We start from the raw sequence: 14836 nt of genomic DNA, 5'->3' as shown, positions 1-14836 counted from the left end.
TCTCTATACTGTAAAAGAACATTATTTGTCATAAGCATTTAACTCAATTACTGCCATGTGCCTGACTGCCAGCCAGCTATTCTATAAACTCGCTGCCCAATATGTTCTTCGTAATGCTATTCTCCTATAACATCAAAACTTTAATTTGACTTCTCTTGGTGCTCCACTGCATAAGAGCAATACAAGATAGTTGATGGTAGTACTGATGTGAGACCGGTAAATATAAGGAATTGGCTGACCGGGATTGCAATATGATCAGTTTTATTTAGCAGCATATTCCTGTTTATATAAATGGTGTGTTATTCATTGTTTACTTAGTGATTGGAATTCATTCCATTTCTTCAAAATTTTCTTCATTGCTACCCTTGCTGTCTAAATTTGATAAGTGGTATATCAAATTGCACATGCCAAGCTGTTTGCATTGTGTCAGCAAAACTCATCTGAACTCTGAGAGACATTGCAGCCTTGGAGTACACTCCAGACCATTTCAATCATCAATAATTCCTTAGTTTTAACTAAAATTAAGAGCAGTGATGGTAGTTCCATTTCAATCAGGCAGCAGGTTCCCATGATTGTACCCGGCAATTTATACTAATATGCAATCTATTTCACAGCAAGTTGTAAGAGAATATAATGCCCTGTACTTTTTTGAATGTCATAGTCAGTAAGGCTGACACGTGATGACCTTAGGTTAGTCTGAGCAGAAAACAAGTGTTGTAAAATGTTACATTTTTTAAAAAAGAGAACTTTAGGGGACTTGTGACTTGGAGCACATCCAACCTGACTGATGCGATTAGAGTCTAGTCTGTCTGTTAGCTATAAACAGTCCGTGTGAAATGAGTTTTAAGTATTCTCAGCCCAATTTCTAGTAGCTATGAGCCAACAACACACATGGCCCCTTTGCTGGTATTAGATTGTCAGTCTTGCTCAGAAAGACCACAGGATGGCTGCTATGGAAAATGTCAGAGAGTAGTACAGTGTGGCAGGACCTTTACTCTGTATCTAGCTATGCTATGCCTGAAGCTAATTTTAGGTGCCTGAAATTCTTCTTTGTGAACATCCCACATCTTCAAGCATAAAAAAGTCCAGTGGAGGGTGAAGGAAAGAAGAACCTTTCAATAAATATTTTTGTAGCCTGAGTGAGATAAAATTCCTTGATCTTGCCACCATCATTTTATAATTTCTATGGAAACATGAAAAAAAATCTACTGATATTCCTTTACACAAGTTTTATGAATTATATTCTAGTAACCATTCAGAATAACTTTTAAATTGCCACCAATATAGATAATACTAACTTATATGGTTGGATTTGGTCACAGGTCAAGAATCTAATGTGATATTTGATTCGGATAAATATTTTTTATATTCCACATAGATCCTTCTATAGGGACATTGCACTATTACAGAGAACCAATGAAAGGATTATGGCAGGCTCACAGTACATTACCATGTGTGTTCTAGTTTATAAATTCAAAATACCCAGTACCTCTTTATTACATTTGTCTTGTATGTGCTGTTGCTTGTTCTATGATATCTCTTTTTTTCACTTCAATTTCCTTTACACAAAGGAGGTCACTTCCCATGCACAGACAACTGCCAAGTGACCTTTGTGAACCTGAAGTGTGATTCTTCCAAAAAGAGGAGGCGTGGACGCAAGTCCCCATCTAAGGAGGTGTCGCACATTACAGCAGAGTTTGAGGTCGAAATGAAGTCTGAGGAGGTGACAGGTCAGTAGCTGCTTAAACCGTCAGGCTCATCAACAATGGATCATGCTACCTGGCTCCTTTTGGCTCTTAGTGTAGAGATCATTAAATTTGATGGGGAAGGCAAGTTCAGAGAAATAGATTTTATTCAAAGTACTTTCTTTTTTATACAAGAAAATTATAAACTGAAGTCTGATGGGGGTTTTTTTTGAAAACTTTAATTCTCTGCCGAGGAGGCCCTCAAGTTTTTTTCTCAGGGGAATTCCCAGCTTTTTTTCCCCCAAATCAGCTTGGGTTTTTTATTGGGTTTTTCACCTCTTCCAGGATGACATGGTTTTGGGTGGGATAGGGTGTGTATACATTGTGATGCACAAGGTATCGCAATTTGTGTGGGACAAACTGAATGGACCAGAGGGATTTTACTTGTCCATTATTCATCATATGCAGGTAGGGTTTCTTTCCCCCAGCCCTTGTCGGGAAGTGCCCAAGTGAGCCAGAGTGCCTCTGCTGCATCCTGGGGTGGGGAGGGGCAAACTCTTTTTGTAATCCCAGCCTGAAGTGTTATTTCTGGGGTCAGATGGCTCCAGAGCAGCCTTCGGGCCAGTTTGAAGTTTTACACTCTGATGTTCTCAATGGAAATGCTTTGAGACTCGTGGGGGGGGGGGCGATCCCCATAACTGACATCACTGGAGTGACTTAACAGGGAGAGATCCTCAGAAAATTGTTCAAATTATAATGCAAATGAAATAAAACAAAAGGCAAAAACTACTCTAGGTTTTCCTTCCTTTTTAAGAAAGAGTAACTTCATGACATAAATTACTTTTTAGAAAAACAATAGGCAATTTATTAATATTTTTCACATGTGATTGTCCACAAAAACAAACACAAAAAGCACAGGGCATTCAAAAGGTACAAATATGTCAATCTAGTTGCTGAAAATAAGCCAGAAGAATGTTGTTTTTAAGGGTCATATGTGGACATTGATGCAGTAGGAACAAATTAATAGTAATATTTCAAAACTGATTGTCCTTCTGTTCTGTGAAAGCCTTTGAAACCAACACATCGACTTTGGTCTCAATCCAGGTCCAAATAGACATGGGATCACAGTAAAAAAGTGAACCAAATGGGCATTCTCACTTAGAGGCCATAAAATATCTGTATGGGAAATGGAAAATGTTGTCAGAGTCCAATAAAGGTGCTCTACTGGTTTAGGCATATATTTGGGGCAGAGTTTTATCTTTATCTAATCATGCTATCTTTAACCAGGGGTTGCTTGGATGCTGACATTGCATTGCCAAAAATTCCGAGCATTAATGACCCACATCTTAATTATAACATTCACAATAATGTTTTTAAAACTGGGCATATTCCTGCAACAAAAAAATAAATTCAAATGTAGGTCCTAGAAAATCCACAGGGGCACAATAGCAGCAGGTACATCAGGAACACGTCGACTATGGTACGCTGCCACAGAGTGAGGGGGGAAGGAGCCTCCAGGAGCAGGCTTTCAACAGCACATTTGCATTCCCCCCGCCCCTGCCCCATCCTCAGCCAAACTGATGGAAATGCTGATAGAAGCTGGCTCCCTTGGGGCGGGGGAAAAAGGGAGCCCCTCTCCCAGAAAGGTGGTCAGATTGGTCAGGGGATCACTTAAAAAAAGCTTCCACCCCATTAATCTTCAAGAGTGCAGCCGCCAACTCCAGCCTGGATGTCCAGATAGGCCCCTCTTTTGCCAATTTCGGCTGAAGAGAGAAAAAGCAAGCAAAGTGCCAAACAGTGGTCCTGTTCTTATTGCTATCCAGGGACCCATGCTGGAAAGTGCACTTGGAAGGACATTGGACAAAGACGGGATCAGGCCTGGCTGTGACACTCCATGGTTGAATAGCCTGCTAACACTTGTCTAGGCTTACAAATAAATGGCCACTTGGGTGAGATACCAGAGGGCTGTCAGTCTCATTGGAGAACTTGTGCCAACAAGAGTCAGCACCTTCACAGAAGGAGGGAGGAATAGGGTGAAAAGATTATTATTTTATATCCAATCCTCGCCTCATGCTGCCTCCTCACAACATGTGGATGCTACACTCCTCCCTAAATGAATTACTTTCCAGAGCCTTGCCCTTTGCCAAATATTATCAGTATTTTAAATCTTAAAGATTCCAAATGACTTTTCATTTACTCTTACTGCTTTGTTGTTCACATATAATTGAAATAATTAAGACAAAAAGAGGTCAATCTCACACAACCTGATTTTCAAGGATCACACGACACACAATCAGATATCTTACAATATGTATGCGTTTCAACAATAGTGATACAACCAGAATAAGTGGCTGGGGCATGAAGATGTGTGAGTGATGCAATCAACATTGAATAGTTAATATGGATAGAAAAAGAAAACCAGAATGCAAAGATGGATTTGTGAGGTGTCTGTACATCCAGAAACTAATTGTTGTGCTCCTTCTTAACTTTCTGTAACTTGAAAATCCATCACATAGAATGCATTAGTGTGATTACCAGGTGGTTCACTGTACGCTGGAAACAGTCATTCTCAAGCTTTTCAATAAGCTGCTTAAAAGCAATCTGCAGCGTCTTTTTTAAGAACACTCTTTTCAAATGTCAAAATCTTGAGATGTCGAGATAGCGCTCCAAGATTTCAGCCTGGAGCGGGCATCATAATAATACCTTTCTCCACTAAAAGGCCAAGTCTTGAGGAGCAAGTTCCGCTCGAGAGTAATTTTGCTCATTGCATGGGCTTTTCTCCCCATTCATTTCTGTCACACTAAATCGTTGATCAAACCTTTTTTTGCTGACAGGAAAGTTTTTTTCTTCCTTCCAGCTGCTGTGCACTCCATTGTTGGGAGGTGACCTTGTACTCTTGTCCTTAAGGTCCTACCTGGAGCTTGCCTTTTTACATTTTTCTTTTTGTAGAGGTGTCCAAAGGGGAAAGCAGAGAGAAGTGAGCTTTCATGTTTTCTTTTCTGTTCCTTCCTCTTTCCCCACCCCCAATAAAACTTGGTTTGCATGGTAAATTTTAACAAAACGGGGGATGTTTAAAAAAAAAGTCTGACCATACTCTATGGTTTTTTGCTTGGATCTGTTCCAATGAATTATTGCATGAAGTTCACGCTACCGCAGATATAGTTACCTGACCTGTTGGCTACAACATGGCTGGCATTAATTTGCTACTTTTTCCAGTAGATTTTTAAAGCAAATGTCTGAATGTTCATGTGGTGGTCACTGGTGTTTTATCGTTAAAAATAAATCTAAAAATGCAAACACTAAATCAATGCTCCATCACTCATAATAGCCTGCAGTCACAGACGCCCCTTAGAACATCTTAATGACCTACTGAAAGTACAGAAAGAACTGATTTACATTTTACTTCAATTTCTCATATCTACATGGTTACAGCTGTGCAATTAGCTACCCATTAAAGTTTGCTCTTATTGTGTACTGTTAATACTTTACTATTGAAATATTATATGCATTTGGGATAAATGCATTTCAGGAGTTCAGAAGACGTAAACTGCAAGTGCAAAGCTTGTGCTGATTGGAAGGGAAAAATCAGTGATATCAATATTAAGGGGCAGGCAAGCTTCAAGGGGGAACCAAGCTGGGCCATGTCACCACAGTGTTTCTCATTCACAAGTTTACTGAAAGAAATGGAGAGAAAAGACCCTACAGGATTGGACATTTTAGATCTTAATGCAGTGGTGCTCAGCCCATCTCCCCCTAATGTTGACTGATCTGGAGCCCACCATATATTACCTGTTCATATTTTACTAGTCAATCACTTACCCGACTGACATTGGACACATTGCTGTTAGTACATTGAGATTACCATCACATAGTGAAATATAAATGGGCACCTCAAGCTAGTCCCTTACATGTCCATCTCCTTGATATACTTGAGAGGCAGGTTGCTTCTTTGCTTTAACTATAGTTTGCCATTTTGCATGACTGAGTTTAATTAGCAAAAGTGAGAAGATAAATTCTTGGCACAAGCAAGTTCTTTACTTTTTGCAGAACATATCAGTTTATCCTTAATAATGATGAGCTGCAAATTTGATTCAGGCTAGTTACCTCATGTTGCAACATCTATGTGTTAACAGATCTATTTTCTGTCATAGAAATTTACGGCACAGAAGGAGGCCATTCGGCCCATTGTGCCGACATTGTGTCTGTGCCGACTGAAAAAGAGCTATCCAGCTGAATACCACTTTCCAGCTCTTGTTCCGTAGCCCTGTAGGTTACAGCACTTCATGTGCACATCCAAGTACTTTTTAAATGTGATGAGGGTTTCTGCCGCATTTAAGGTCAATATCTACCATTATCAACACATTAGAATCACAGGTTTCAACTGAAGCCTCATACTGGCAAATATGAATAGTGACCTGCTAATTGATTATTCCCTGAGATTCACTTTATTGCAGGTCTAAACTCCCCTGTGACTACAATAGAGCTAATGGGTAAGTGCGAAGGATTTGGTACAAGAAGATTCAGTTAGATTTTGTTTTTTTTTAAATATGAAGAAGTGATGAGAAAGAAAGAGAATCTGAAAATGTGTAGTTTTAAAATGAAGTTTTGATTTAGCCTGGGCATAAAGGTATGCTCATACTGAAAACACACCTGTCAGTCCATTGAGTCACCTAACTGATTGTGAAACGACATCCAATTGTATAGGCTATCTCTGCATTTTTGTTTGGCAGGGTAATGGTTTGGCATGTTGTAATTAGCGTCCCAGGCCGGAGGGGAGGGCGGGGGTGTTCAAACGAGCTTAAATTGATAATTCAGAACTGTTTTGCAGTCAGACTATCGGAAGTTCTCACAAATGTTCACTAAGTAGATCTCCAGCTCCCCCTGTTGACAAGCCTGGCATTTATATAAATATAGAAACTCAAAATGCTGAAAGAGAAAAGACAGGCATTCTAATGAAGGACACACACCTGAGATGCCACAATCTTTTCTCTCTACACATGTCAACCAACTTGTGCTCAGCAAGATCTCACAAACAGCAATGAGATGATGACCAGATCATCTATTTTTATCCAACTGTACATAATATCAACTGAATTTCCCATGTTAATCCATATCAGAAATTTGTTTAAGAAATAACAGCTTAGTTAAACAAAAGTCTTTGTTATTTCAGATATACTCAGCTCTCTTACATTTAATGTAAAAGGTTAATGGAATTCATCACAAGAAAATATGAAAGCTAAAAAGTGTAACTGCATGGGCACAGAGCATTTGCTGGCACAGAGCATTCACTTATACAGAGCATGGGAGAGAGCACATTTTTGGAATGTTAGGGCATAGCTTTCACTGTGCTGGTGTGGAGCCTCACCTATCAGAAACAAATTCTTGGAAAATGGCGAGGGTTCAGCCCTTGATTTTTATCCATTAATTTTAATGGACAGAAATCACGGGCAGCGCCTGGGCGATTCACCATGATGCATTTCTGGCAGGTGAAACTGCATACTATGCTGGGAGTTGAGAAATGAAAAACCATACCCCATTGTGCTCCGCTATAGACACCCCACTTTAGGAACAAATACTGGCCTTGGAGGAAGGCCAGCGACAATTCACTAGAATGATATCTGGGATCAAGGAACTGAATTATTATGAAAAACTGGAAATGAGAAGGTTAAGGATTTATCTGATTGTAGGATGTTTAAAATAATGAAGGGATTTGATAGGATAGATAGAGAGTGACTGTTCACTCCAGTAGGAGAATCCAGAACACGGGGACATAATGTTAAAATTCAAGCTGAGCTATTTAAAAGTAAATTTAGGAAAAGCTTCTTCACAATATGGCAAAGTCAATTGAAGTGTTAAAAAGAGATGACTAATTACTTGGGAAGTAAGGGTATTAAAGGATATGGAGAAAAGGCAGGGAATTGGGATTAAAGCTGCTATCGTTAACAAAGATGGCAGAGCAGGTTTGATGGGCAAAATCAACTGTTCCTATTGTTCATTAATTGAACTGTACACTGATTTCAACCTAACTTAGCCCAAATACCAAAAGATAGTGAAAATAAGATTTATGGGGGCCGATTTGCAGATGACTTTTGCTGAAAAACAGAGTAGTGGCATACATGTTTATTTATTTTTAAGTCCCACCCAGTGGCTACCCGAGGCCTGTGTACAACCATTGTACAACCCCCGAGAATATTCTCATGCCATGATTTGCATGGCGCCACAGACACCCTGTTCATTGGTCCTTGAGATGGTGTGGCGTGGTGTGGCGTGGCTTGGCATGACGTATCCTAACCAGCGGTTTATAAAGGGACTGCTGCAGGCCTTTCCAAAAATGGCTGAAATTTATTTTTCTTTCCTTTTTGTAGTGCCAGGAGGAATAGAAGTGCTGATTTCCTGCCCTTCCTGATCAGTCAGCTGCCTCGTGTTTGGTGCTTGCAGCTTAATGGCTACATGCTAAACTGCGCTCCTCCAATTCTGGCCTCTTGCGCATCCCCAATTTTAATCGCTCCACCATTGGCGACCATGCTTTCAGCTACCTGGGCCCTCAGCTCTGGAATTCACTCCCTAAACCTCCCCACCTATCTACCTCTCAATTCTCCTTTAAGACACTCCTTAAAACCTACCTCTTTGACCAAGCTTTCGGTCATCTGCTCTAATATCTCCTTATGTGTCTCAGTGTCAATTTTTGTTTGATAACACTCCTGTGAAGTGCCTTGGGGTGTTTTACTACATTTTAGCACTATATAAATGCAAGTTGTTGTTGTAATCGGGCCTGACCACCAAGATGGTTCAAGCCTCTTGCTGCTGTAACTGTGTGGGCAGTGTGATCACAACATCCGCCGCTTACATTTTCAGAGTAGATTAGCACCAGCAGTGACACCAACAAGAATGCAATGTTGAACAGAAATTCTAGGCCCTGGTATCTCCTGAACAATGGGGGAAGGGCAAATGCAATACCCTTAATACAAAGTTCAAGTCATTTGGAGTAAACTATTTTTAAAATAGGGTGGAGCCTTTCAGCCAGGCAGTGGCACAGTGACTTGATGTACCAAAGTACCACAATCATGGAGTTTTACATTACAAAAATTTGACATTCAGCTCATTACACCTATGACAGCTCTGAAAAAACTACTCACTCAGCCCCATTCCCTGCTCTTTCCCTGTACCCGTTTAAATGTTTCCTTTACAAATGTGTATCCACTTTCCTTGTAAAAGCTATTATGGACTTGCATAGAATCACATAGAATTTACAGCAAAGAAACAGGCCATTTGGCCAACTGGTCTATGCCGATGTTTATGCTCTACTTGAGCCACCTCCCATTTTACTTAACCTAATCATATCCACGACTGTTCCTAGTAAGGCATTCTTCTGTGTTTAAAAAAAAATACATTCTCATAATCTCTCCCATTATTCTTTTGATATTGCATCAAGGTAGGCTACTAGGTCATTCTCACAAGCATCCATCTATATAGTGATTTCCTAATCTCTGTCCAGCCAGAAAGTGGAAGCACTGGTTGGAGCAGAGGTGTTCCTATAGAGGGAGAGGGAAGCTTTGAAGAAGAGCACAAAATCCCTGGCACCTCTCGCACTGACAGGCCTGAAAATCGAACGTCTCTCACCCTACCCTTTTAAACAGGGTGTGTGGTGTGAGAGGGAGGTGAAATTTTGCAATTTCACTTAAATACGGTTTAGCAATTGCCAGGATTCTTTTTGCTTAAATAAAGTGTACTCTTTGGTCAAGATTTCAGAATTGGTATTCTGATAGATGGAAAAATAAACTGTTTAAAAATAAATATTAGTTTAAGATAATTCAACCATTAATGAAGGATTCTACATTGCTTTCCTTCTTAGACTCTTGTAACATGGAATGTGTGCGCAAGAGGATGGAACAAAAGCTTCAGACGGCAATTAAAACATTAAGGAAGTCGATTAATAAACAACAGTTCTATATTCAGTTCTCTGGGACAGAATACGAAGTTGCCCAGAAACCTGCAAAAATGCATGAAAATCAGGAAACATGCAGCACAGGTCAGGTGCTCCAGGATGGGAAGTGCAGTAAGTATTATTCCAAGATTGTGCAGACCATTATAAAGAGATTCCAATTCCCAATTCAACTGGGGGACACTGAAAATCTATTATTTAAAATGGTTTACACATACAAATTGAGTTTATGATGGTGGCTTGTGTTTGATTTTGTTTGTGGTGAGGGTTGAATTATTTTATTTAGGTAGTGTTTGTTCAGTAACTTCAAAACAGCAGATATGAATTAAGGCCATCACATGGAAATGCTGTGGCGTTCTCTGGATCTACTGCTGTAACTTCAGTGGAATCCCATTTTATACTATTTCTCTGGAGGTTCCGCTGATCTTCCACCATTGTTGGGGCGGTGGATCAGGAGAACCCTGTGGGATTTCAAGACTTATGACTTTTGTTCAATTCAGTATAATAGGAGGCCTTACAACTGTGAGATTTCAAAATGAAGCCTCTAATTAGTTAATGAAAACTGTTTTATTCATTTTATTCAATCACTGTTTTAAACTTTTCTTAGTACTTTAGATGTTAAGGTTCCTTATGATCAAAATCTGGTCTTTAACCAGATTAGATTAATAACTGATGAAAGCTGAAATCCTCCTATGTCTTGCTATGGACAATTATTTGAAGATTTAAAAAATATTTCTATATTTTTGAAATTCTGCTAATTCTCTGGAATATCATATTTATGAAAGGTATATTTTTGGTCAATTATTGGGCATAAAAGTAAAATGGTATCAACCTTGTTCATGAACTGTGTGAAATCAATGCAAGTTTTGGATTATTATTCCCCTGAAACAAGAGTAAAATAAATCTAGACATTAGATCCTCTTTCAAGTCTGACACATTGAGTAATTGTGATAATGTCAAATCCATCATACCAATGGTTTCTTGGAACCACCTGCAACCCAAAATGCATTGCAAACAAATTCCACCTATGTTCGGATCTTTGGGGCATTTTAATCCATAGTTTGAATTTTTTTAAATGAGCAGTGGGTCTCATGCCAAATACAGTCAGACAGCAGGTTCCCAAAACCAAATGGTGTGATTTATTCAGCAGTGACGGCTGGGATTTATTTTGGTTCACAGTATGAAGATATCCTGTGTATATTATGAGACAATGAATCATGAAACAACACAAGATAGAATATGCAGGCTTTCCACTCACTCACAAGGCTTATCTTGTTCATCCAGTCAGCTGTGAAACAGGCCGCTACTATAGCGGAGAGCACAACCAGTGTCTCCTGTGTCCTCCTGGAACCTACCAAGATACGAAAGGGCAGCTGTCCTGTGAGCCATGTCCAAGCAACGATGGACAAGGAATAGCTGGGGCTCGGAACATGTCTGAGTGCGGAGGTGAGTTCCTACCTTTTGCTTATAATTGTGCATGCAGCTCAATCGTTCGAAGTCAAGAACCTCAATGCAATTTTTGTTGGAATTGTCATTTTATTTTCTTTAAAGATGACTTGATAGTCAGTTTTTATTGCATTAACATACTTACTGTTGTATAAGAGATCTATTCCCCCCACCTTCTTCTGTCCTTATATCCCCACATCTCCCAATAGCTACAAAAGTGACATCAGATCTTCACTCACACAGGTCACTTTATTCAGAAAAATATCTAAGGTGAGCAATCTTGTAATAAGATATAAAAGTCAGCCTTTTAATACAAACTTTGACTAATACAAACATTAATTCCACATTTAGTGCAGATAATTTTGATGATTTATTGTCTGTAAAGGAACTACAATACTTGAGGATGGCTGGCTACTGTGTAGCCAGTATGTGTAAAAAGAAAGCACAATAAACAGATAGAGTCACAGCAGGTTGAGTGCAATATATAAATGTGTGAGGACTCTACTCACTCAGGGCTCAAGTTTCGGGCTGCGCCAGAAAGTGCGCCTAAAAAAAACTTACCTATTCTCCGGCTCCCTGCAGGTCCTCTGGAGCTGGGTGCGGCGCAGCACGAGCTGTAAGGGGCGGAGCCAGGGGAGGAGAAGGGGGGGGGGAGGCGAGAGGGGGAGAGGGGGTGAAGGGAGAGAGGATGGAGGGAGGGAAGGAGAGGAGGGAGGGAAACAGTGCCGGACCTCTGCACATGCGCGCTATAGTGGGCGCGCATGTGCAGTAGCTCCAGGTGCCCAAAACTGTGGGAGGGGCCCGAAGCACACAGCCCCTAGCCCTGGCCGAATGGCCTCACTGGGGCTGCGTCGATAAGGCTCCTCCCACCCGACCGGACCCGACCCGACCTCCGCTCTTCCCCCCACCCCCCCCCCCCCCGGAACTCCGCGACTCGACCTCTGCTTCCCTCCGCCCCCCCCCCCCCAACCGGCGACCCTCCCCCCGCCACCCCCCCTAACGACCCGCACTCCACGACTCTTCCCCCCCCCCCCCGGACATCCGCGACTCTTCCCCCTCCCCCACCGGACCTCCGCAACAATCTGTGCTTCCCTCTGCCCCCCCCCCCCCCGGCGACCCAACCTCCGCTTCCCACCCCCCTCCGCAACACTCCCCCCCCCCCCCCCCCCCGGAGCACCGCGACCCCCCCCCCCCCAAGACCCGATGTCACCTACCTGTAAATCCAGCCCGAAGTCTTGGGCCTTCCCCACCCCCCTCTCTCCTTCCCTCCCTCCCTCCTCTCTCCTTCCTTCCCTCCCTCCCTCCTCTCTCCTTCCCTCCCTCCCTCCTCTCTCCTTCCCCCCTCTCTCCTTCCTCCTTCTCTCCTTCCTCCCTCTCCCCTTCCCTCCCTCCCTCCTTCCTTCCCTCCCTCCCTCCTTCCTTCCCTCCCTCCCTCCTCTCTCCTTCCCTCCCTCCCTCCTCTCTCCTTCCCTCCATCCCCCCTCTCTCCTTCCCTCCCTCTCTTCTTCCCTCCCCCTCCTCTCTCCTTCCCTCCCTCCCTCCTCTCCTCCCTCCTCTCTCCTTTCCTCCCTCCTCTCTCCTTCCCTCCATCCTCTCTCCTTCCCTCCCTCCATCCTCTCTCCCTTCACCCCCTCTCCCCCCCTCTCCTCCTCCCCCCCCTTCTCCTCCCCTCTTCTCCTCACCCCTCCTCCCCCACCCCCCCACCTCCTCCCCCACCCCCCCACTCCTCCTCCCCTCCCACCTCCTCCTCCCCCCCACCCCCCTCTACCTCCCTCCTCCTTCCTCCCCCTCTCCCCCCACCCCCCTTCTCCCCCTCCCCCTCCCACCCCACTTCTCCCCTCCCCCTCCCACCCCCCTTCTCACCCTCCCTTTGCTGTCAGAAACACAGACACTGACAGACAGAGAGTGAGAGACACACACACAGACAGACAGAGAGATAGAGACACTGACAGAGACACACTGGGGGAGGTCGTCCCAGCACGCTGTTGGAGGACTCCTGGTGCTGCAGTCGGTAAGTAGAAAATGTTTTATTTATTGATTTTTAAAAATTTTTTTATTTTTTATTAATTTTTTTTGATTGATTTATTGGTTGATTTATTTGATGTATTTATCATTTATTATTGATGATGGCTCTTTATTTGTAAAACTGAAGTGTTTAATGTTTGTAAACTTCCCTTTAAACCCCCCCCCCCGCATTCACTACGACTAATTTGTAACCTACGCCTGATTTTCTAAAGTGGAGACAAGGTTTTTTCGAACGTACAAAAATCTTCACTTACTCCATTCTAAGTTAGTTTGGAGTAAGTTTTCACTGCCTAAACTTTGAAAACAGGTGTAAGTGGCCGTACACGCCCCCTTTTGAAAAAAAAATTCTGTTCCAAAGTGAAACTGTTCGAACTGACTAGAGCTGGAGCAAACTAAATGCCGAGAATTCAAATTTCTAAGATATTCCATTCTAAACCAGTTGCTCCAAAAAAACAGGAGCAACTCAGGCCAAAACTTGGCCCCTCAGATTGGGAAAAGTGAAAGACAGATTGCTAAGAGTAGTGGGTAAAATGATGGAATCAATTATTAAGGATGTCATAGCAGTGCATCTGGAAAATGGTGACATGATAGGTCCAAGTCAGCATGGATTTGTGAAAGGGAAATCATGCTTGACAAATCTTCTGGAATTTTTTGAGGATGTTTCCAGTAAAGTGGACAAAGGAGAACCAGTTGATGTGGTATATTTGGACTTTCAGAAGGCTTTCGACAAGGTCCCACACAAGAGATTAATGTGCAAATTTCAAGCACATGGGATTGGGGGTAGTGTGCTGACGTGGATTGAGAACTGGTTGTCAGACAGGAAGCAAAGAGTAGGAGTAAACGGGTACTTTTCAGAATGGCAGGCAGTGACTAGTGGGGTGCCGCAAGGTTCTGTGCTGGGGCCCCAGCTGTTTACATTGTACATTAATGATTTAGACGAGGGGATTAAATGCAGTATCTCCAAATTTGCGGATGACACTAAGTTGGGTGGCAGTGTGAGCTGCGAGGAGGATGCTATTAGGCTGCAGAGTGACTTGGATAGGTTAGGTGAGTGGGCAAATGCATGGCAGATGAAGTATAATGTGGATAAATGTGAGGTTATCCACTTTGGTGGTAAAAAAAGAGAGATAGACTATTATCTGAATGGTGACAGATTAGGAAAAGGGAAGGTGCAACGAGACCTGGGTGTCATGGTACATCAGTCATTGAAGGTTAGCATGCAGGTACAGCAGGCGGTTAAGAAAGCAAATGGCATGTTGGCCTTCATAGCGAGGGGATTTGAATACAGGGGCAGGGAGGTGTTGCTACAGTTGTACAGGGCCTTGGTGAGGCCACACCTGGAGTATTGTGTACAGTTTTGGTCTCCTAACTTGAGGAAGGACATTCTTGCTATTGAGGGAGTGCAGCGAAGATTCACCAGACTGATTCCCGGGATGGCGGGACTGACCTATCAAGAAAGACTGGATCAACTGGGCTTGTATTCACTGGAGTTCAGAAGAATGAGAGGGGACCTCATAGAAATGTTTAAAATTCTGACGGGTTTAGACAGGTTAGATGCAGGAAGAATGTTCCCAATGTTGGGGAAGTCCAGAACCAGGGGTCACAGTCTGAGGATAAGGGGTAAGCCATTTAGGACCGAGATGAGGAGAAATTTCTTCACCCAGAGAGTGGTGAACCTGTGGAATTCTCTACCACAGAAAGTAGTTGAGGCCAATTCACTAAATATATTCAAAAGGGA

General features: G+C 42.5%; 1 protein-coding gene across 2 annotated transcripts in view; it reads left to right on the top strand.

Moving 5' to 3' along the window:
* Window positions 1-14836, top strand: part of scube1 (signal peptide, CUB domain, EGF-like 1) — a 413776-nt gene that overhangs the window by 368263 nt on the left and 30677 nt on the right. For both annotated transcript variants that reach the window (XM_070901675.1, XM_070901674.1), the window contains 3 exons: window positions 1572-1730; window positions 9538-9741; window positions 10912-11073. In XM_070901675.1, coding sequence (XP_070757776.1) covers window positions 1572-1730; window positions 9538-9741; window positions 10912-11073 — 525 coding nt within the window. The remainder of the gene's footprint in view (window positions 1-1571; window positions 1731-9537; window positions 9742-10911; window positions 11074-14836) is intronic.

This window comes from Pristiophorus japonicus, chromosome 15, assembly GCF_044704955.1.
Source record: "Pristiophorus japonicus isolate sPriJap1 chromosome 15, sPriJap1.hap1, whole genome shotgun sequence".
Lineage (NCBI taxonomy): Eukaryota > Metazoa > Chordata > Chondrichthyes > Pristiophoridae > Pristiophorus > Pristiophorus japonicus.
Note: the sequence above shows the minus strand (reverse complement) of the source record. Positions and strands in the feature narration are given on the sequence as shown.